General features: G+C 45.2%; 1 protein-coding gene across 22 annotated transcripts in view; it reads right to left on the bottom strand.

Moving 5' to 3' along the window:
- Positions 1–916: 916 nt before the first annotated feature.
- Positions 917–22,293, bottom strand: part of Rap1gap2 (RAP1 GTPase activating protein 2) — a 251,824-nt gene continuing 230,447 nt past the window's right edge. For all 22 annotated transcript variants that reach the window (XM_087191600.1, XM_087191611.1, XM_021238357.2 and 19 more), the window contains 8 exons: positions 19,098–19,235; positions 14,575–14,693; positions 11,695–11,808; positions 11,312–11,429; positions 10,696–10,822; positions 6,460–6,536; positions 6,012–6,050; positions 917–5,252 (listed from right to left, as the gene is read on the bottom strand). In XM_087191600.1, coding sequence (XP_087047726.1) covers positions 6,042–6,050; positions 6,460–6,536; positions 10,696–10,822; positions 11,312–11,429; positions 11,695–11,808; positions 14,575–14,693; positions 19,098–19,235 — 702 coding nt within the window. In that variant the 3' untranslated portion in view covers positions 917–5,252; positions 6,012–6,041. The remainder of the gene's footprint in view (positions 5,253–6,011; positions 6,051–6,459; positions 6,537–10,695; positions 10,823–11,311; positions 11,430–11,694; positions 11,809–14,574; positions 14,694–19,097; positions 19,236–22,293) is intronic.

Here is a 22,293-nt window from a genome sequence, read left to right as displayed (position 1 = left end):
GACTACATAATGTAAAACAATTAGCATATGGTCAGATTGCAATGTCAGCTGCTACTGTTGGTATTATTATCTAACCTCTAGTGACTGAAGAACATCTGTCATTTTTTCAAAGCTCTTTCCCAATTATGAATTTGTTTGTATCCTCATGCTTTATACATGAATTATATTTCTGGTAATACATTTTAAAAATGCAAAGCGTGGCAAGTTACCCAGTTTGCCCAAGATCACAAAACCAATTTCCTGGCAGGTAACTTCAAGACCTATTCCATGCTTTCAAACTTAAGAAAAAATGCATAGGTATTAATTCTGAATCTGCACCCAAACAGTGTAAACCAATGTGTATGAAGAAGCAGGGCCATTCGAGGGACAAGGGAGGAACAGTGGGCATTTTAGTCATGAAAGAATCCTTGAAGAAGTGAATCAGGAATTTGAGAAAGTGGGCAGAAGAAAGTTACAGGATGGAGACAAAATAGTGAAGAGCAAGAGTCTCACACTCCTGTCTACAGAAGCTAATAAGCAATTAATGGGAATGAGTAAAATGCTTCAGGGGTGAACGATAGGAGCAGTGGCAGCTTTGGTATACTCATGTCCCACCCAAAAGGACAGATTGCACTGAGCTCTGTCTAATCCATGCCTGAGATTTAGCATCTAATTTTTTAAAAGAAGAAAACTGAAATTTTAATGTAAAATTTCTAGGTACTTTCTTTTTTTCAAGTCATGGTGAGTTTTTTATACATCAATGGCTCATTACAAACTTTTTAAACACTTGCAAGCCAAAGTCAGCAATGGGCCAGCTAAAATGCAACCTTTAGTAAACTGTACTTGATCTTAGCCAAAAGGCAGAGAAGTGATCCCTTAGTAAACTGAAAGGTGATCCCCAGGCCTGAGGCCCCATGCAAAGAAGTTTGAACACTGATGGACACAAAATATGTTATTTAATGTCAATTTCTGCAAAGACACATTTAAGCAACAAAATATACATTTCTCAACCTCTTAGAATTTGTTTTATACATTAACAAATACAATATGCCACCATAGCAATAAATTAAATGTACACTATTTACATTACATAGGCAGTCAGGGTCTACAATTCACCTCCTCACTAAGAGGAAAGAAGGAAAAGTCATCGTCACGGGGATCACTTCCAACATAAACTCCTTAGGTTCTATCACACCGGAATCTCTTCACATGGAGACATCAGCACTCCCTGAGCTAACAAGGGAGAGTTGGCACACATGCTAAGGAGTGGGAAGGGGGGTTTCACCCTTTCAAGCAGAAATGTCACAAAATCAAAGACGGTGACAATTAAATTCCAGTCTGACAGCCAAACACCTTTCCCCAGGGCTGCTAAGACAAAGGACAGAGCCACTGCCTGCTAGCCTCACTAGATAGGGCTCTGCTGCCCTTCACCCTAGGGACTTCTTCCCAAGGGGGCACCTGGCCCCTCTGAAAAGAGAGGGATGTGAGGTTGGGGTGGGAAAACAGCTAATGGCAAATCAGATTCCAGGGCTTGAAAGAAAAATGCCCCTCACTGCCCCTCACCAGACTGCAGGAACAGCGTGGCAAACTTCATTGAGCAGCCCTTGGCTTTGATCAAGGGGTAGCTGGAGTCTGGGGAAGGAGCCGTGAGGTTCTCGGCATGGTAGCCTGGCCTGCTCCCTGCCAGCCCCTGGAGTCGTAAGATCTACTTGAACCCCCAACTACTCCCCCACAACAGATCAGTCTCTACTCACTAAGATACAATGAAAAAGGTAGTGTTTGAGCTGGCACCTTCAAGGGTCCAGGGTAAGGAAAGAGAAACAGGCTATGTCCCACTTTTATCAACCACCTTCATTTCTGAATCAAGAAGGGCTGGGGTGTAGCTCAGTGGTAGAGCCCTTGTCTAGCATGCATGAGGACCTGAGGTCCGTCCCCAGCACCACAAGGGGGTGGGGGGTGGGGGTAACCAGGGAGAAATGAATAGTTTCCTTTTACTGCCTTCCATCATATTTTAGAACAAAGAAGCCAAGAGTGGCTGGCTGCACCTTTGCCCTGGCCTCTGACCCTGAAGAACTAAGGAACAGTTTGTCAGAATCCCTTTCCCTCCCTGTTTTCTTTGCTCGAGCTGCATCCCAAATGTGGGACCCTTGGTGACCAATCTAAGAGCTCCCTCACCCCGGAAAACCGCAGACAGGTCCCATCAGCACACGTCCACTGCTTGCCTCTCCCAGCCAGAGCTGAGGGCCCAGCCAATGAGGAAGGGACCCAGGCCTAGGAAATGCAGCTACTTGCTCTACCAACCATGTAGCTGGTGCAGAGATAAGAGCCTTGGGTTGTGGGTTCTAGTCCTAGCTTCCACTAGCTAGCTGTGTGACCTCAAGCAGGTTCTTTTCCCTCACTGGAGCTAAGGTTTCTCATCTAGACATCAGCATGGCTGGATAAGATGCTAAAAGGAGCCAGAAGGCTTGAGCATCAAGATGATCCCCACAAAGCTGAGTATGTTCCAGGAAACACTGTTTGACATTCATTACCACAGACACAAACTCTGGCTAAGACCTTCCATCTCAAGCTTTTCTGCATCTTCTTTTAAACATCAACGGAGCTAGAAGCATCTGTGTGCCCCACGGTGCCTGGAAAGTATAGTTTCTGCAGTGAGTCAGGTGGCCTCAGGGGTAGAGATATGAACTCCTGATGAAGGTCACATTGGAAATGCCCCAAATATCACTATGAGCACCATCTACACAGGTCTGGGCCCTAAGACTAAGTACAACAATACAAGGAAAGACACTGGGAGTCAGACTATGGGGGTCGAAGCCCTCCAGGAACTTGAAACGCTGCCCACAGCCCAGAAGAATGAAGGGAGAAAGGACCCCATCCTGCTCCTCTTCCCCCTCAGCATGGGGACCCCAGGCAGACTGATGGTGCACACACTGGAAACCACAGGATGGGCTTTCTTGAGATGGTGAGGCATGACCCAGAGGGAGGGGGCATATCAGACCCTGCCCTGAGCACCCCAACAGTAGAACACAGAGTGCTCTGCACCTCTGTGGAGGCACACTTGTGCCTCCTGGTTCCTCTGGACATACCCTGCCATCCTGCCCAATGGCCTGGAGGCACTGCCAGGAGGTGGGGACTGCAGAGGGAGCAGCCAGAGCAGTGCTGACAGGAAAATATGAGGTTCCCCAATATGACAGCATGAGAACAGCTTGGAAACCCCAGAGGACTCCAGACTATAGTGCAACACAGCACAACCACCAAGCATCTGTAAATACTGGCTACTCAAAGAGGTGAGCCAGAATCCTGTAAGAGTTTTCAAAGAAAATACAGTTTGACCTTTCAAGTTCCTTCAGAAACTCAGCCAACAGAACGCTGCCAGAATCCACAGGCCTCAGTCTAGCAATGGGTGCCGCTACACTGACTTTTAATAAAAGCTAAACAGACATTTTGTTGACCTTCTAACCAGAATAAATCTTACCAAACTAGTATTGTATGTAACCACATTTTTCAAATAGGGTGAAGGGGGGATGCCCCCAGGCTGTAAATAGGATCCAATATGAAAATAAGGAACAAAAATATCAAAGGTTTGCCCTAATGGAAAAAGCAATGGAGAAATAGTCACACAACGTCAGTCCAAAAAATGTGTCCCATTTCTATGCTTTGGCTTGTTAGTCCAGATCCCTGTTACAGATAAAAGCACTTGATTGGAAATCTTGTCATCTGTTCATTAAAGGAGGGAGCCTAGCCTGCATAACCCCAGCAGGCCTGTCCCAAAGGCCCATATGCACTTGAGGCTGGAAAACCTCCAAAGGTCTGCTGTTCAGGCTCTTGTGTTTTACTTGGCAGACACCCCACCCTAAACCTAGCAGCAGAAACTCCCTGCAGACTTGGACAGGTGAAGAGCCAGCAGGGCTGCTCTCCAGAACAAACTGGCTCATCATCCCAGAGAAGGTGGCACTGGGGAGGGGTGCAGGCAGCATGCAGTATCTGAACCACAGCTAGATGGGGCCTGGCTTGCAGGAATCCTACTGATGTGACAACCGCCTAGATACCTTCATTTGGAGAGGGAAGAGAAAGACTGAGGGATGGAGCCCCTGACAGCCAGAAGAAGCCCCCAAGGCAATGCTGTCCACTCCCCAGCAAAGGGCAGGGAGGTGCATGATCACCAAGGGACGTTATGTTCCTCCTCGCACACCTAAGTTCAACCCCTACACATTGGCTTGCCTAGAACCTGCCAAGCCATCCCCTGCTACCCCTTTCCCTCTCTTATAAATGGGTGGTTTAAATCATCATTTACGTCCTCCTTGAACCTCTATGAGCATCAGAGATATGGATCCCACAGACCCCGGCTGAGCCCTTGGGCCCTGAGGTTATCAACCAATGATTGCCCCACCACTGGCTCATTCTTTTTCCCTGAATTCCTTCTCATTCCTGGCTTCCCCCTCCTTCAAGGGGAAAAAATTATCTGCTCAAAAAGGAATGATTGCCTGCGGCTTCTTCCATAGCGAGGATAATCAGAACCTGCATGAAATTAAGCAGGACAGAAAGTTCCAGCTACAGTCAAGGAAGTGTAAAGCACTGGTCCCAAACACATCTGCTCTGTCTTGGAGATTCCACTTGCTGAAGCCTGGCTCAAGGCGCACTGACAGCGGGAATGGAGCAGCCCTCAGCCAGTGCCAACAGATGGGTCCAAAGTACTTAGCACAGGCCAGGGAGGTGTTTGTGGAGCTCCAGAGATACAGGAACAAAAGAGCTGTTTTTATCAGGACAGCCTCAAGGATGCTACAAATTTTGGCTCTGGGGAAGCAGCCCCTACACCTCTACTGCACTCATGGGTGGTGGTAAAGCTCCTTCCTACCATACTCAGGAGGGCACTGCACTGTGACCAAGGACAGATGGGGGCCATCTTATGTTCTGCGGTCTTCTCTGCTCCCCACCTCACCACTCTCTCTGCCTCTGAAGCAGATGAGCTCCCCTATCTCTGGCTGAGCCCCATACTTAGAGCCCCATTTCCCCAACTGTCTTTCCTACAAACAAAACAAGTTGGCAAATGACCCAGACAGACACCACATTGGGAGGTCAGGAGCAAGGGAGCCTCCAGGAATAAGGTCTTGTCCAGAAATGAAGGTGTGTTGGTGAAGAGCCCAGCAGCACTGTGACCAGGTCAGGACACAGGACAGACAGCTGGTCCGGTGGGCCTGTCACGATCAGAGTAGTGGATGGCACCCCCAAACTGCTGGAATAGGAGCCTTCTGCAGGACAGAATCGGGGCTTCCCTGGAAGAGGCAAGGCAGGAGACAATGAGCACACATCTGGCAAAGAAAGCGGGGTAAACACACTCAGGACTAAGGGCGGGGACACATACAATGTCCCTGGCTGTGGCCCACTAACTACAGTCAGGAAGAGGACGCAAAACACAAGGGAGTCCAACATCATTCACACAGCCCCAGAAGTGGGGCATAAGCAGCACTTTGGTAAACAGAGGCACCCAAAGTCCATAACAGATGGTGGAGGTATTTTTTCCGTAACAGGTCTAACATAAAATGGGCTCAGCTATACCCTTCCCCTTGGACCCATATGGACTCAGATCACTGGGAGCCCCAGACAGGGAGAGTTGGGGAGAGGGTCAGACACTCTCTGGTGACTTCATGAGCAGGAGTTCAGGCCTGACGGACAAGTGGACTCATGCCTTGGTCAAGGACACAAGGAGGGAGGGAAAGGCTGCCTGAGAGCAGGAAAGGCAGGAAGAAGCTGAGAAGCATTTCCCTCGGGAGGAGGTGGGCCCTGGGCTGCCTCTTCTGCCTGGGAGATCTACATAATGAGTTTGCCCCCATCTCATGGGCAACCCATCACACCCACCGCATTAGCACCTTCTTCCCCTCACAGACGTGGGGAGGCCCATCATAGAGGCTTCAGGGCCGAGGCCACTGTGGGGACTTCCCCAGATCCAGGGTCTCTCTGGCCATTCTCAGGTCACAAGGCTCTTGGTACCATGCTCTCCCCTCATGGCCACCCCAGGACAAGCACTCACCCACCTTGGATAGGAGAAGAATTCTTCATTCACATTAGTGACCCTGTTTCAGGAAACATCTGTATGAGTTTTAAATAACCAGACAACAATCTGCTTGACCCTCAGCTTCTGTGTGCTCTGCTCTCAACAATCTGATGACCTCAGAAAGGGCACAAGACAAGGCCCAGGGAGCCAGAAATTCATGACTCACATGTGGGCGTAGCTGTGCCCAAGAGTGTGGCTCTGATGTAGGAAGTGTGGCAAAGACGGCTGGTAAGCCCCTGGCAGGTGCCTCCACCATATAAAGACAGTCAACATGACCCCCACATGGGGCCAGAGCTGTCTTCTCTCCACCTCCCTTAGGGGACCCCCACGTAGTATCTGAGATGCGCTTCCCCTGCAGCCTTCAGGAAGGCAGGCTGACTCTGGAGGAGACTGGGACAAGGAGCTGCCCCCACACCCTGGATCCTTACCGCACTGGAGCTGGCGTGGCTGAGCTTATCAAAGCGGAATTTCAGGTTTGATCTCGGGGAATTTCTGCTTTTGGCATCTAAGAAAAGAAGAATATCCATGAAAAGGAAGTGCATCTATAGAGGTCATTCTGGCTGAGTAGAGTGGTGAGGAGAAAGAGATTCCACCTCTCCTCACGGCATGCTAGCTGCTAAACACAGGTCATTTTAAAAAATTAAACTTACAGGCTTACAAGTAGGTAAATTATATTCAGCAAAGATAATGAATACTCAAAATTCACTTTCTCGTTATTTTACTATGCTTTACTATTATTATATGTTCTCTTCTATCTGCTGTATCATTCAGGGACATCACGGTGGTAGCTTAAAATCAGTCATGACAGGCGTATTTACACCACAAAAACTGGCCAATGCTACAAATCAGAGCTTGACTTATAATTTGTTGTCTAGACTTAAGAAACTATGGAGAGGTCCTGAGTTCGATCCCCAGCAACAAAAAAAAAAAAAGAAAGAAACTATAGAGAAAATCATAATGTGGGTTAAACTTTTCAACTGTGTTGTGTAAAGCCAGGTGTGGTGGTGCACACCTGTAATCCCAGGAAGGCTGGGGCAGAAGGATCACAAGTTAGAACCCAGTCTAGGCAATTTAGCAAATTACCAAAACCTTGTTTCAAAATAAAGAGTGGAGACGTAGCTCAGCATAAAGACTCTAGGTTTGATCCCCCATACTGCTCAAAAATAAAAATTTAAAAAGTGTTGTATCTGAAAAAAAAAAAAAAAAAGTGTTGTATCTGCAGCCATTACGTTGTGAACATCAAAAGACTGAGTGAATATTCTTCCAGTATTTGAAAACTATCCTCCAATTCAGCAAAGAAATTGCTCATATCACCCACACAGGAATAAAGCTCCCTTAGTGTAAAATATTCATTTACATAAATTATATTCATCAACATTCATGTTGAAATCACATTTGTGATCTGCAACATTATGCTGGCTATGATACAAAAGTTAGAGAAATACCAACGGAAATGTCCTGTGAAAAATCAATTGGACATATGAGATTTAAATAAGGAATGTTGTATATTTTATCATTATTTGTAAACTGTGCTTCAGATTCATTATATCAGTAAAATTCACAATAACTGTGCATATGTGTGGGTGTATAACGGAGGAACACTTTTTATCATGAGAAATATTTTTATTAATTTATTATTTTTATTTTATTAGTACATGTTTATAGTACATGAAGTTTACATTCATCTTGTGGAGTGGATACATGTGCATAATATAGCTTATTTCTGTTTTTTTAATCCCCTTCCTACCCATCTCTCTCTCTCTCTCTGCCTCTAAATCCTCCTTCCCCATTTTCATTCTCATTATTATTTTTAGCTCATGTGTATGAAACATGATATTTACATTCATTGAGATTATTAGGCTTCTGTACATGGCATAACTTTTTTTTTTTTTTTGGGTACTGGGGATCTAACTCGGGTCCTTGCACTTGCAAGGCAGGCGGCAGAACCACTGAGCTAAATCCCCAGCCCTACATGGCATAACTTAATTCTACTTACTTCCCCTTCCTGTCCCCCCTCTCCTCTCACCCTCAGTCTCCAGGACTCTTTCCCATTTATAAAAGTTCTAACCCCTATCTCCTTATATCCTTTTTTTTTTTTTTTTGGTACCAGGGATCAAACTTAGGACCTTACACTTGCAAGGCAGGCATGGTGCCACTGAGCTAAATCCCCGGCCCTCCTTCTATCCATTCTTTATTATGTTCTTTGTTTATACTTTGTCTCACTCAAATGAGAGATACCATATGGTATTTAACCTTGTGTGTCTGGTTTATTTTATTCAACTTTATATTTTCCAGACACATTCATTTTCCCACAAATGTCTCAAATGTATCCCTCTTTATAGTCGAGTAGTATTCCATTATGTACAGATACCACATTTTTCTTTATCCGTTCATCTGTTAATGGGTATAACAGCTGCTTCCAGGATTTAGCTACTATGAATTATGCTGTTATACACATGGGCATGCATGTATCACTGTAATATGATATCTTTAGCTCTTTGGGGAAGATATCTAAAAGGGGAATAGCTAGGTCATACAGAATTTCTAATTTTAGTTCTTTGAGAAATCTCCTGATTTCCATACTAGTTTCCATAATAGTTGCGCTAGTTTACCACCAACAATGTAAGAGGGGTTCCTTTTTCACTGCAGCCACACCAGCTCTTGTTATTCTTGGGCTTCTTAATGATTGCCATTCTTTCTGGTGTAAGATACATTCTTAAGAGTTATTCTATCTCGAATCTATAAAGAACTTAAAAAGATCAGACCTCCCAAATTTAAAGACCCAATCCAAAATGGGCATCTGAAATGAACAGACATTTCTCAGACAAAGAAGTAGAAATAGCAAATAAATACATGAAAAAATGTTCAACATCACTGGTCATTCGAGAGATGCAAATGAAAACAACGCTGAGATTCCACTTCACTTCAGAAAGAATGGCTGCTATCATGAAATCAACCAATAACAAATGCTGGCGGGGCTGTGGGGAAAGAGGAACCCTGCTCCACTGCTGGTGGGAGTGTAGACTGGTGCAAGCACTGTGGAAATCAGTATGGAGATACCTCAAAGAACCAGGACTGGAAGTCCCATTTGACCCTGCTATTCCACTGCTGGGGATCTTCCCCAAAGAATTAAAAGAATCATACCACAGTGATATATGTGCACCCATGTTCATAGCAGCATAGTTTTTGATAGCTAAAACTTGGAAACAGCCCAAATGCCCATCAACTGGAGACTGGATAAAGAAAATGTGGGGTTTTTTATAAAATGGAGTACTACTCAGCCATCAAAAATGAGAAATTAGAGACATTTATAGCTAAGTGGATGCACATTGAGGCGATACTCTTAAGTGAAATAAATAGGACACACATGAATAAATTCCGAATAGTTTCTCTGGTGTGAGAAACTGAAAGTGTAAATAAGGACTAAATGTATAATAGGTAATGTGAAATAGGAAGAAAAGGAGCAAAGGGAAAGGAAGTAGGAGGGCTAGGGGAAAGGATAGAAGGGAATGGGATTAATATGAGAAAATGGAAAAATAGGAACAAAATCTTTGTAAATAGGGAGGACTGGAGGGGTTGAAGGGAGGGCTGGGCAAGGGTGAAAAATAAGAACCAAGAGAGACTATGTAAAGGTGCAAATTTCCAATGATGAATGTCATTATATTGCATACCTAAAATGGACCAATGATTAGAATGAATAATTGATAATGTAAAATAGGAAGAAAAGGTCCAAAGGGGTAGGGGTAGTGGGAGGGACAGGGAAAAGGAAAGAAGGGAAAGGAAAAATGTTGAGAAATGGAAAAAATGGAAATAAAGTCTTTGTAAATAGGGAAGGGTGGAGGGGGTGAAGGGAAGGCTAGGAATGGGGAAAAAATAAGAACCAAGATGCATTATGTAAAGGTACAATTCCCAATGAGAAATGTAATTGTGTTGTATACCTACAATGTACCAATAAAAGAATTTAATATTAAAAAAAAAGAGTTACTCTGATTTGGGGCCGGGGATTTAGCTCAGTGGTTCTGCCGCCTGCCTCGCAAGTGCAAAGTGCAGAGTTTGATCCCTGGTACCCCCCCAAAAAAAGAGTTATTCTGATTTGTATTTCTCTAATGGCCAGAGATGTTCAACATTTTTTCATATATTTGTTGGTGATAAGTACTTCTTCTCCTGAAAAGTGTCTGCTTGTTTCACTTGCCCATTTCTTGATTAGGACTTTTTTTTTAGGTGGTCTAATTTTTTTTAGTTCTTAATATACTCTAGATATTAGTCCTCTGTCTGAGGAAAAGCTGGCAAAAATGTTTTCCCATTCTGTATGTTGTCTCTTCACCCTACTGAGTCCTTTGCTGTGCAGAAGCTTTTGATGTAATTCCATTTGTTGATTTTTGTCGTTTTTTTCTTATGCAATTGGAGTTCTGTTTTAAAAAATACTTTCCTACACTTATGACTTCAAGTGTTTTAACTATTTTATAGTTCAGTTTCCCCATATGTAGGGTGAAGATAAGAACATAGGTCTCTCAAAGTTGGTGGACAGATGAAATGAGTTGGCAGAGCTGAAGGACCTAAAACCTCTGAGGAAGAGTGGGAACTGGCCAGGACATGGTGCCAGAGGCACCTACTCCATGAGCACAAATCAGGGCACATCGTGCACACCGACACATGCCACTGACCTGTGGGACTCCGACTCATGATGATGGGGGTGGCGGCTGCCCCCAGGCTGGGGCTCTCGCTGCTGGGGGACTGGCTGTAGAAAAACACGTCCTGCTTGAAAGGTGAGGTTGTGGACGGCTGGCTACTCTGGGGAGAGAGGCCGGGTGAGTGAGACAAGTGCACCCTCAGCAGTGCCACAGGAGTCCCTGCCCGGGCAGGCCTGAGAGGCCCCCAAGCCAATGGTGACCACTGCTTCCCTCTTCCACACTTGGATCTGTGCTTTCCTTCCTGCTGCTTCAGCCCTGGATCCAACCTCTGCCCCTCCAGGAGGGGCCTTAGACCCAAGCCCCAGGCTCATGGGGCACTAACCCCTTACCTCCCCAGCCAGGGTCCCCATGGCAAGGACACAACGCAGCCTGGCCCTGTTCCTCTACTGCTGCTGTTATGCCACTCCAAGAGAGAGCCCTCATGCATTGCTCCCAGGAGATGGTGACAGCTACCTGAGCCACTTCGTGTTTCTGTGCCTCCATTTGATCCCCACAGACAGAGCAGGGCTTTGTGCACATTGCTATTTTAATGCACAGTGTGGCCAGCTGGGTGCAAAGTGCACTCCCCAAGTTGGACAGGCACACTTACCCCACTGTCACACTCCTCTATGGCCTCGCCCTCCCCTGCAGTGCTGCTGAAGCTGCTGGTGCTGGAGGAGGAGCGGGAGATGTTGGCCCGGCCATTCTCCTTCAACTTTATGAAGGGCCTGCAGGAAGGAGAAGAGGGGCAAGCCCTGGTTACCTGCCACCAAGACCTTCCTCAGCTCCAGGCCTCCCCAGACCAAGAGCAGAACAGCCCAGAAGAGACCTGAGCTTGCCCACAGCAGCTCTCTGTACCCCTGCTTGCCAGCCTTTGTGTTCCAGAGAGTTCCAGAGGTAAGAGGCAGTCACTCCTGGCTTGTCTAGAGCCAGAACAAATGTTCCAGGCTCTAAATAGCTACAGCCAGTCTTTCCCTCCCCTCACTTTCTTACTTCTCCTTGTTGGGGCAAATTTCTGGAGAGCTGGGATTGGATGAGGTCTCAGACTTTATCTCCTGAGAAGAGTGTGCACCATCCGGAGTCTTGGGGGTGCTGGATGCACTGTCACTGAGAAAGAGAGAATGAAGAGGAGTGAGACCATGGAGCCAGCCCTAAGCCTTTGGTCCACCTGCAGACCTGAGACGGAGCTCTGACTATGGGGCGCAAGTACCCCATACAAAGTGCAGCTGCCCAGAATTCTTTTCCCACACCAGCTCCTGAAACTGCAGTAGACAACAGGGTTTTATGCTCCCTATGGTAAGGACCTCTCTAGGTTCAAGGATGGAGAATTCAAGGGTGGCTTCATGGCTTTTAGCCCAAGTCTCCACATTCCCCCAAGCTGGCTGTCCCAAATGGGTCAAGAGAGGACCCCACAGAGAACAGAGTGAGTATTCCCACAGGGAACAGGGGGCTCTGTTCAAGAGAAGGCCCAATACACAGAATTCCTATAAGGCTCCAGGAAGTCTGCCTGCAGTATGACTCTGGGAACACTCTACATATAAACTATAATATCAGCCCCCTGGGTCCATGTGGCAAGGTGGCCCTAGGTGCTGGGGAGCAAAAGGCTGCTCTTAGCACAAGAGTCCAAAAGTTCCCTTCTCTTGAAGTTCAACTCTGTGCCACCTGCTGGGGACATGACTACTCTGTCCTCAGTGCACTTTTTACAATAATAGCACTATTGAGATAAAATATACATGTCACACAACTCGTTCATTTAAAATGGGCAATTAAATGGTTTTTTGTATATTCACACAATTGTGCAACCATCACCAAAGTCCAATTTTAGAACATTTTTAGACCCCCTAGAAGAAAGCCCAGCCCCATCTGCAATCACTGCCCATCCTTCCTCCCCTTCACCCTCTGGCAACCACTGACCTACTTTCTTTCTTTTTTAGTACCGGGGATCGAACTTGGGTCCTTGCGCTTGCGAAGCAGGCAGCAAAACCACTGAGCTAAATCCCCAGCCCCTGACCTATTTTCTGTATCTATAGATTTGCCTGTCTAGACATTTCATAGAAATGGAATCATACAGTATGTCATGGTCTTTGTGTCTGGCTTTTTTCATTAGCATAACGTTTTCAAAGTCCACCCATGTTGTAGTATGCATCACTACTCTAGTCCTTTTTATTGTAAAATAATATTTCACTTTATGGATAGACCATATTTATGGATAGACCATAAATGGACATTTGCACTGTCCCCATTCTGGGCCATTATGAATAGTGCCACAATGGATATGTATATTCATTATACTATTGTACTAGGTTTTATGGACAAGCGTTTTCAATTCACTCAGATATATACCTAGGGATGGAATTTCTGGGCCCTATGGTAACTCTGTTTAACCTGCTGAAGAACTGCCAGTTGTTTTCCAAAGCAGTTTGCACTATTTTACATTCCTGCCAACTATGAACAAGGGCTCCAATTTTTCATACCCCAATACTTGCTATTATCTGTTTTTATCACAGCTACCCTAGAGGTGCTAATTGCCTCAATGCAGCTTATGATGAGGTTGCTAGTGACCTCCTCACTGTCATTCCACACAGGGTTTTGGGTCTCTGTGCTAGACTTGCCTGCACATCAGACCCTAATGGAATTTCTGTCCTCATAGCTTCAGAGACCCTATTTTCTGCATCTTCTCCTCTCTTTTCCTTCCCAGCATCTTCACCAGTTCTCTATCCTCCACCTGCACTTGTATGCTAGTGCTCCACCTGCCCTCTCTAGGTGATCATATTCATTGGTTCATCTCTCTTAAACTAGCACTCGTACCCCAGTGTTATCCAACTCTTTCTCCAGCCAAGACCTCTGTCCAAAACTCAAGAGCTGGACACCTCTAGTGCTGGGTGGCCCATGAGACTCCTGTGCACAGGTTCCAAACAGAGCTTTTTGGTCTTTCTCTATAAACCTGCCCCTTGTCCCACATGCCCTAGCTTAGGGCATCGGACAACCACCCAGGGCCACAGGCAGACAACTTGCAAGTCCATCTAAATGTCTTCCTTCCCCTCATAGGACTGTGAGCTAGAGGGCTGGTGTGTGTCTTTGGCAGCTCTTGCTGAGCACTCAGAAGCACACCTAGCATATGGCAGGCACTCAATAAATGTTGCTTGCTGAATTAAAGAACAAATGAGCTCATCAATTAAAGGAACAGAAAGACAATTAAAAGAATAGGTTAAATTATATTATAATATGAAAGTTGCTAAAAAAAAATATCTATGACATTCTAGAAGTCCAGAAAGTCAATTAACTTTGCCTGGCAAAATCTGGGAAGGATTCCATAAGAGGGAGGCTTTGGATCTAAGGGTGTAGCTGCGTGATATAGTTATTGCCTAACATGCACAAAGCCCTGGGTTCTATCCCCAGTACAGCAAAAAGGACATCCTAGGGCCGGGGATTGAGCTCAGTGGCACTATGCCTGCCTCAAAAGTACAAGGTCCATGGCCCGGGGATTTACCTCAGTGGTTTCCCTGCCTGCTGCGCGAGTGCAAGGACCTGAGTTTGACCCCCAGTACCAAAAAAAATTCTTAAAGGACATCTGAATGAGAATTTTAAAAGAAGGCAAAGAAAGACAAGAACCCAAACACCATTTCTAGCCTAGGTCAAAATGTTGCCAAGAACAGCTTTGGAGTTCCATGTAAAGAATGGCCATATTGGGCTCAGTGGTTAAAGAGGTGAGTGGCAGGCCATGCAGGTGCCTAAGGTGAGCTGGGGTTTAAAGGGAAGCCATCTCCTGAAGCCAAGCCAAGCTCCCTACCAAGGGTGGGCACCTGACTGCTATTAAGGTGCAGACAGCTGACAGACTCCAAGTTGGGCTGGAGTAAGGCCCCTTGCAGTTACCATCGTGTCCGGCTGTCCCCCTGGCCTTCAGAGCCTGTGTGCAGGCGAGGAAACAGCCCCGACCGCCGCTTGATGGGGCTCCTAGACTGGTTCTTCACTGTCACCACTGCCACCGGAGGCTGCCAAAGAAACCGCCAAAGTGAGTGAACACAGCCCAAACCCAAGCCTCCTTCCTTTCCCCCTGTCTGGTCTGTGATGGCTCGCTCCTGTTTCTGCAGGAGATCTCAGAAAACACCAAGACAGCTAGGAAGGGCGGGGTCGATGTAATAGGAGCTGAGACCCCAGGACTCAAGCCCACTGGCAGCCTCTTTTCCTGAGTTGTGAAAGCCAGGCCCCTGACCCCAGGTAATGATCCAACAACTGCCACATTCTTGGGAGAGCATGGGGTCAGGGCCACCATATGGGAGCCCCCACATATCATGAAGGTCATGATGATTCAGGGGTCACAGACTGAGAACCACAAAGCTAGAGAGACCTTGGAGTGACCTGGTTCAACCTTTCATTTCACCAATGAGGAAGCTAAGGCCCAGGGAGGGGAGGTGATTTTGCCATAGTCAACTAGCAAATCACTGGCAGAATGAGGACAAGAACCCAGGGCTCCAGATGCTCCATCCATTGCTCATGAACAAGTGGTCCCAGGCAGGAGTCACAATATTGACACAGAATGAGAATCACAGAGCAGGCCCACATGCAGCAATAGGCAGTGTGGAGTCAGCCATGGTTTCTGCTTTGAACAGCTGCCTGGCCTCACAGGTGCACAGTGGAGTGGTGAAAGTTTGAGGAAGGAGAGGTAGGAGCCTGAGCCAATATTTAAGCCCACTAGGATTCTAACCTAGCCCCCAATTTCTGCTATGCACATACTGCACAACCACAGACAAACGGCAAAACTCGTTGGGCCTCAGTCTCCTCATCTACAGAATGGAAACAAATCCCTGCTCTGCTCATACCATGAACTTTCTGGGAAACAAAGTGACAGGTATAAAAATATTTGGCAAATCAAATTAATTATGCAAGGTCATTTATAATAAGAATCATCAGTATCTTGGTGAATCTGTCCATTATTTAAAAGAAGAAGAAAAGGATAGCCTACTCCAAAGCTACTTCTTTGGTTCATTTATAAACAGACCAGCTGTTAAAATTGTAAGGGAACACAAGAAATCAATCCAGCAGCTGCTAGATGATGCAAAGAAGAATAACCTAAGACTGATTGGAGTCAATGAAGAAACAGGAGAGAGTGCAGATGACATTAAAAAACTGTTCACAGAAGTGATGGCAGAAAACTTCCCAAGGAGGGGAAAAGAACTTGACATACACATAAGGGAGGCATATAGGACTCCAGCTAGCCTTAATCAAAAAAAATCTACACATAGGCATATAATAGTTAGGATTCCAGAAATCCAACAGAAGAACAAAATTCTACAAGCAGTGAGAGAAAAGAAACAAATCACATACAAAGGAAAGCCCATCAGAATCACAGTAGGCTTCTCAATGCAAACCCTCAAGACAAGAAGAGCTTGGAGTGATGTATTTTAAGCCCTAAAGGAAAACAGCCTCCAACCCAGATTGATGTACCCTGCAAAACTATCTTTCAAAATTGATGGAGAAATAAGATACTTTCAAGATAAAGAGCACCTCAGGAACTTCATGAATACCAAACCAGCACTCCAAAAAATTTTAGACAATACCCTAGGAAAAGACAATGAGGATCACAACCCCAGGAAACCCAGCAGAATGAATCCATTGGGCGTGACAAATTAAACGCAAAGGGGGAGAATCCAACAAAAAAAAAGTCATGACAAGGCTTTTAAAACTTTTGACTTCATCTCCCTAATGAGTGTATAATTCAATCTTATTATTGTACGGATTAGCATTTTTCTGATTCTAGAGTTGCACACCATTCCTTGTGCTATACTGGCTATTTATCATCTTCTTATGTCTACATTTTAATTGGGTTGTCTATTAATGAGCTCTAAGAATTCTTTATATATTCTGCTCATAGGTTATATGCGTTGGAAATATGGTCTAAGGACTACTTTTCATTTTAATGATGTCATTTAAAGTTCTAAATTTTGATGGAATCTCATTTATCAATTTATGCATCATGTCTTTTGTATCCTAGGTAGTTCTTGCCTACCCTGAATTCATAAATATTTTCCCTTATAATTTCTTCTTAAAGTTTTATACTTTTAGGCTTTCTTATTTAGGTTCATAGATCCCTTCAAGTTATTTTCATGTATGGAAAAAAAGGGTTGAGGTTAATTTTTTATATACGGATACCAGGTGTTCTAGTGCCGTTTGCTGAAAACACTGTCTCTTCCTTGGCTCTTGAATTGAGTTTATATTCTATAAAATGCTAATGTTAAATAATCTTTCAAAACTCAGTGGACCATATATGTGTGGTTCTATTTCTAGATCCTCTGTTTTATTCCAATGATCTATATGTCTTTCCTTACACCAACACTGCATTACTGTAGCTTTAGAAAAAGTCTTAAAATTAGGTACTAAATGTCTTCCAACACTGTTTTTGTTTTTGTTTTTGTTTTTGGCTTTTCTGGGTCCTTTGTACTCCTACATAACTTTTAAATTTCAACATCCAATTCTTCATTTATAGCAAGTATACACAGACCTGAATTTTTATATATACCTTGTGTTTTCTAATCCTGCTAAATTCAAGTACAAGTTCTAGGGGCTCCTAGACATTTCTTAGTATTTTCCCTGTACATGATCATTTCATCTACATATAAAGATTTTGCTTCTCCCATGCCAATCCTATCCTAGGTGTGTCATTTTATTGCCAGACTATTTTGTTTGGGCCTAGGTTTCAAAGTTTAATGGACAGATAAAGAGTAAGCATATCTGCCCTTGTTCCCCACCTTAAGGAGAAAGCATTGTATCTTCTCCATTCATATAAGGCATTCTCACTGGAAGTATGGAGTACATGTCTTTAATCTGTTGAGAAGGTTCTGTTCTACTTCTAGTCTCCTGATAGCTTTTACCATGAACAGTTGTAGAATTTAGTCCAATACTCTTTCTCCAACTAGTGATAGGATCATATGGCTTTCTCCTTTCCTCTGTTAAAATGATGACTTTTGGGGGTGGATCTTCCAATGCCGAACCAACACTGCCGTCCCTATAACAAAACCACTTTCTACATACTGCCAGATCTGACTTCTAAGAGTTTGTTTTGTTAAACAAATTTCTATCTATGTTCATACTTTTTTCTTCTATTATCTTTATCCAGTTTTAGGATTAGCACAATGTTGAGTTCCTAAAATGAGGGGAGAAGTGTTCCTTCTTTTTTCTGATTTAATTGTTTGATATAATTTATCAGTTAAAATGTTTATGACCCTGCTGTTGGCATATACGTAAGTTTTCAAGCTAGGAATATACATTCTTTAATAGGTGCTATTCAAATTTTATATTTCCTCCAGAGTTAGTTTCATTAATTTGTCTTCCAAGGTACTTCTTACAAGTGGTCAAATTTATTTCAAAAAAGATTTTTGTAATATGCTTTCTATATCCTTTTAAATTCTGTAAAATCTGTGGTAATGTCTCCTAGATCTTAATATTGTAATTTAAAAAATGTATAACTGATTTTGTGTAACAGGAAGAAAAGGTCTAAAAGAGCAGGGGAATTGGGAGGGGTAGGGGAAAGGAAAAAGGGAAAAGAAAAAATATGAGAAAAGGAAAAAAATGGAAACAAGGTCTTTGCAAATAGGGAAGGGTGGAGGGGGTGAAGGGAGGGCAAGGGAAGGGGGAAAAAAATAAGAACCAAGAGACTCATGTAATGGTACAAGATCCCCATGATGAATGTAACTGTATTTTATACCAAAAATGTACCGATCAACTTAATGGGAAAAAAAAAATTAAAAATATATAAATAAATAAACGGACCAGCTATATAGTTCTCTCATCTGCCCAGGATCTGATGCAAGTCAGTCAGGCTGAGTTCATAGGCCCACGCAGCCTCTCTCTTTGGGAACTGTACATGTGGTAATGAAGAGAATAAACCTGGAATCAGGCAGACCTGCATTCAAATCCCAGCTCTTCAGCTTAGCTGGGTGGCCCTTGGCAAGTTACTTAACTTCTCTAGTAGCTGCCTCAGGCAGCTTGGGACAGGGATTAGGTAAGATCTTGTCTATGAGTAACTTAGTTCAGTGCTAGGTGAACTGCAAACTGAAGTGGCTACTGCTATTATTAATAATAACAAAGAATGGGCACCCTTCTCCCAGTCATAAGTCTCAAGGCCCTGGGCAGGAAATTGTACCCCATACCATTTTGCAGGGTTGGAGACTAGGTGGTCAAGGAAAGTCACAGGACAAGTGCGTTTTTATTGCAGGCCAACCCCAGGAGCTACCTGAGACAGAGGCTCCAAAGATCATTATCAGAAGGCAGAAGCTGGATCCCAGGCATTCTGTTTCTGTCAGCCAGCTTGCCCTGCTCAAGTTCCTTAGCTCTCCTAAATAGGTTTTGTGGGAACACTCCCTGGCCCTACATGATAGCCCAGGGTCTTCTGTACTCACCGAGAAGGTAGTCTTGGTGACTTCCATGCTGTTGTGAACGATGCCCCCACTGAGGCTGCCAGGGATGCTTCCGCTGTGCAGCTTCCTCTGGCTGCCTACCATGGTTTCCATGGAGTGGCTGCGCACACGGATGGCCCTCTGAAAGGAGAAGGGAGGGGTGCAAAGGCCCTGCAAGTCAGCACCCAGTTCCCTTGGAGAACCCTGTCCTTGCCATGTGTGCATTCATACATGCACGTGTGCACACACATGCAACAAGCACACGCACAGTCACAAAGACCCATGCCACAGTCACTAGAGTTTACAGAGTTTTCCCATATTCTATCCCATGCTCTGGTGAGGCAGTATGTCAGGCAGGGAGCCTGAGGGGTCCAGGCTCCAGTTTCCTACAAGGTGGGCCATCCTACAGGTAAGGGAAGTGAGGCATGGGGCTCAGCAGACCTGGTGACACTGGTCCAGCTATCAACTTTCTCCTCTGTAAAATGGGAATCATACATTACACAAAGGATTAAGGTGGGGATTTAACACAGTCAGGCTCTGGACTGCATGTTGACTCTCTTTTCACAAAACTCAATCAACTTCTTTTCAGATGTCTATATTGGACCTTCTTCTGCTGTCATCCCAAAGTGCACTTTGTAGAGCTGGGCCTACACTTGCCCTTGGTGAAACTGCATGAGCCGTTCCTGCTCATCCATGCATCAAATGTGCACCAAGCCCTCCCTTGTGCTTGCAGGGACTGCAGATACACTTCCATTCCAAGCTGTTGTCTGCATGGCTGCTGAAAGAGATGTGTATTCAGACAGCCACAGGTGCACAGTCTCTGGGGGCACAGAGTTGCTCAGGGTCATGAAGCCTTGTACCCACTTAGGACCACCAGAGAGTAAGGGGCAAGCTAGAAAACAGTGGAGTGTCAAAGAGAAGATCACCAGAATGGTCAGGATTATCACAATGCATGAGAGGACGAGAAGAAAGCTAAAGCACAAGATCACTGAGCCCGAGGTGGGGATGGACCTGGGGTGACAGCCACGCTCTCGGACTGTTTTATAAGGTGGCACAGCTCTGCACAGGACCACAGGGGAGTGGTTTTGGTGCAGCAGAGCTCAGCTCCACCTAAGGGAAGGTCTCCTGCCACATAAAGTTAAAGACTGAGAAGAGTCTGGCTCCCAGACATGTATGATCCTCACTTCGACATTCTAGCATTCTGGGAAGAGAAGGTTCTCTCCAGTGACCTCCAGACCCTTGCATCATCAATCTTTGGCCATCCAATCACTTAATAATAGAGCCAGTGGCCATGCAACTCAGCAGTCAAATGCACAAAAGCCTTAGGGTTGCGCTGCCAGCATTTATACCACCTAGGCTCTCCATTCCCTCACCCACTAGCTGTGTACCCTGGTAAGGTTACTTAGCTTCTCAGAGATGTGTCTGTGATATGGGATGGAGGATGTCTACACTACGGGGCTGTCGTGAGAATACATATGATGCTTTTAAAAGGAGCCAAGTGTACTGCAAGGAATTAGTAAATGTGGGTATTCTTCCTGTTAAAAACAAGCATTTTCACAAGGACCCGAGTTCAATCCCTGGTACCAAAAAAAAAAAAAAAACCAAAACCAAGCATTTGGGGGCTAGGGATTTAGCTCAGTGGTTCAGCTGCCTGCCCCACAAATGCAAGGTCCCGAGTTCAATCCCGAGTACCCAAAAAAACCCAGCATTTGTCACATGGTTCCCATGTGTCCAGCCCCATACCAGGAACCAGAACTGCGGTCCAGAGGCCAAAGAAGGGTGAGATGTGGCCCTGCCTCAAAGGACCACAGAAGGCATAGTCCTAAGACTGGAGCAATGCCCCAAGACCCAGGGCCCCTGGGGGTGCTCTGTTATTAATGGTTCACATACAAGTATCCTCTGCCACAGGCGCTCTTTGCTGGCAGAGCTAGTCTAGTCTAATATTCTCCTCCTCCATGGGACATAGGAGTAAGTCATGATCAGTCTAAGGCTGTCACTTAATACAGCCTCTGGTCAGTAGAGTATTTTTTTTTTTTTGGTACCAGGGATCGAACTCGGGTCCTTGAGCTTGCGCAGCAGGCAGCGAAACCACTGAGCTAAATCCCCGGCCCTGGTCAATAGAGTATTGAGGGAATGTCTGCTAGGGGTTTGGGGGAAAGGCTTCCTCCATGATTTCCAAAAGCAATGCACCTGAACTCCCAGCAGCCATCTTGGGACCACTCCAGAGGAGCACACTGACCAGCTGCAGATGGCAGAGGGAAGGAAGGAAAAGCTGGATGCCCATGACCAACTGAGCCACACTTTGCCTGTATCTTCTCGTCCTGTGAGCTAATGGGCTTTCCTCACTGTGATAGAGTCTATCAGGAAAGGGTATTCTCAAGAGCCTGGCATGAAGGACCAAGCCATGGCCTGCTCCCTTCCTTTCTTGACTTAGACCCCACACACACCCCATGTGCCAGCTGACAGGTATCTCCTTACAGCATCCAAGGAAGGGCTCAGTCTCTGGCAAGGTGGTCCCAGCAAGACAACATAAACACCACTCCTGTCCCAAGTCTCCCTGGGACCTCTCAAGGCCAGGAACTCTCCCAGCTTGGAAATACCCTGCCTGCCCTTCTATCCTGACAAGGAAAGCAGACTTGGGAAGGCCATCTGCAAATATGACAGCCCCTGAGATGAGATATGGAAGCTGAGGCATGGAGCCCACCAATCATGAACCCCTGATATCATCTGGCCTCTCTTGTCTGAGTCAAAGATGCTCCTAGGAAGATATCATCTCTCTCCCTTTCTTCACCACACAACAGAGTGGGCTCCACGGGCTCCCTTTGCAATGCTGACTTTTTACCCTTATCTACTTTTCTCACGCAACACCTAGCAACAGGGTTCCATGACCTGCCTGGAACATCAAGCACATTCAGTTTCTGCCATCACCGAAGCACCACGAAGTCACACATCCTCTAGAAAACTGAGGGCCAAGAAATGTGCCAGCACCCTGATGTGTCCTTGAATGAATAGTGAGGTAAGTTTTCAGAATCTTTACACTTCTTTGGTGCCTCATGTGTTGCTGCCACCACTATCATCATCAAAAGTGACATTTCAAACTAATCTTTTCCTTTTTTGCAGTGCTAAAAATAGAACCTAGAGCACTCACCCACAGCCCAACCCAAACTCATCACTTATGTTCTGATAAATTCCTTACTGT

Source organism: Heterocephalus glaber, unplaced genomic scaffold, assembly GCF_053883595.1.
Source record: "Heterocephalus glaber isolate CG9 unplaced genomic scaffold, H.glaber_assembly_v1.0 deba00001564, whole genome shotgun sequence".
NCBI classification, from domain to species: domain Eukaryota; kingdom Metazoa; phylum Chordata; class Mammalia; order Rodentia; family Bathyergidae; genus Heterocephalus; species Heterocephalus glaber.
Note: the sequence above shows the minus strand (reverse complement) of the source record. Positions and strands in the feature narration are given on the sequence as shown.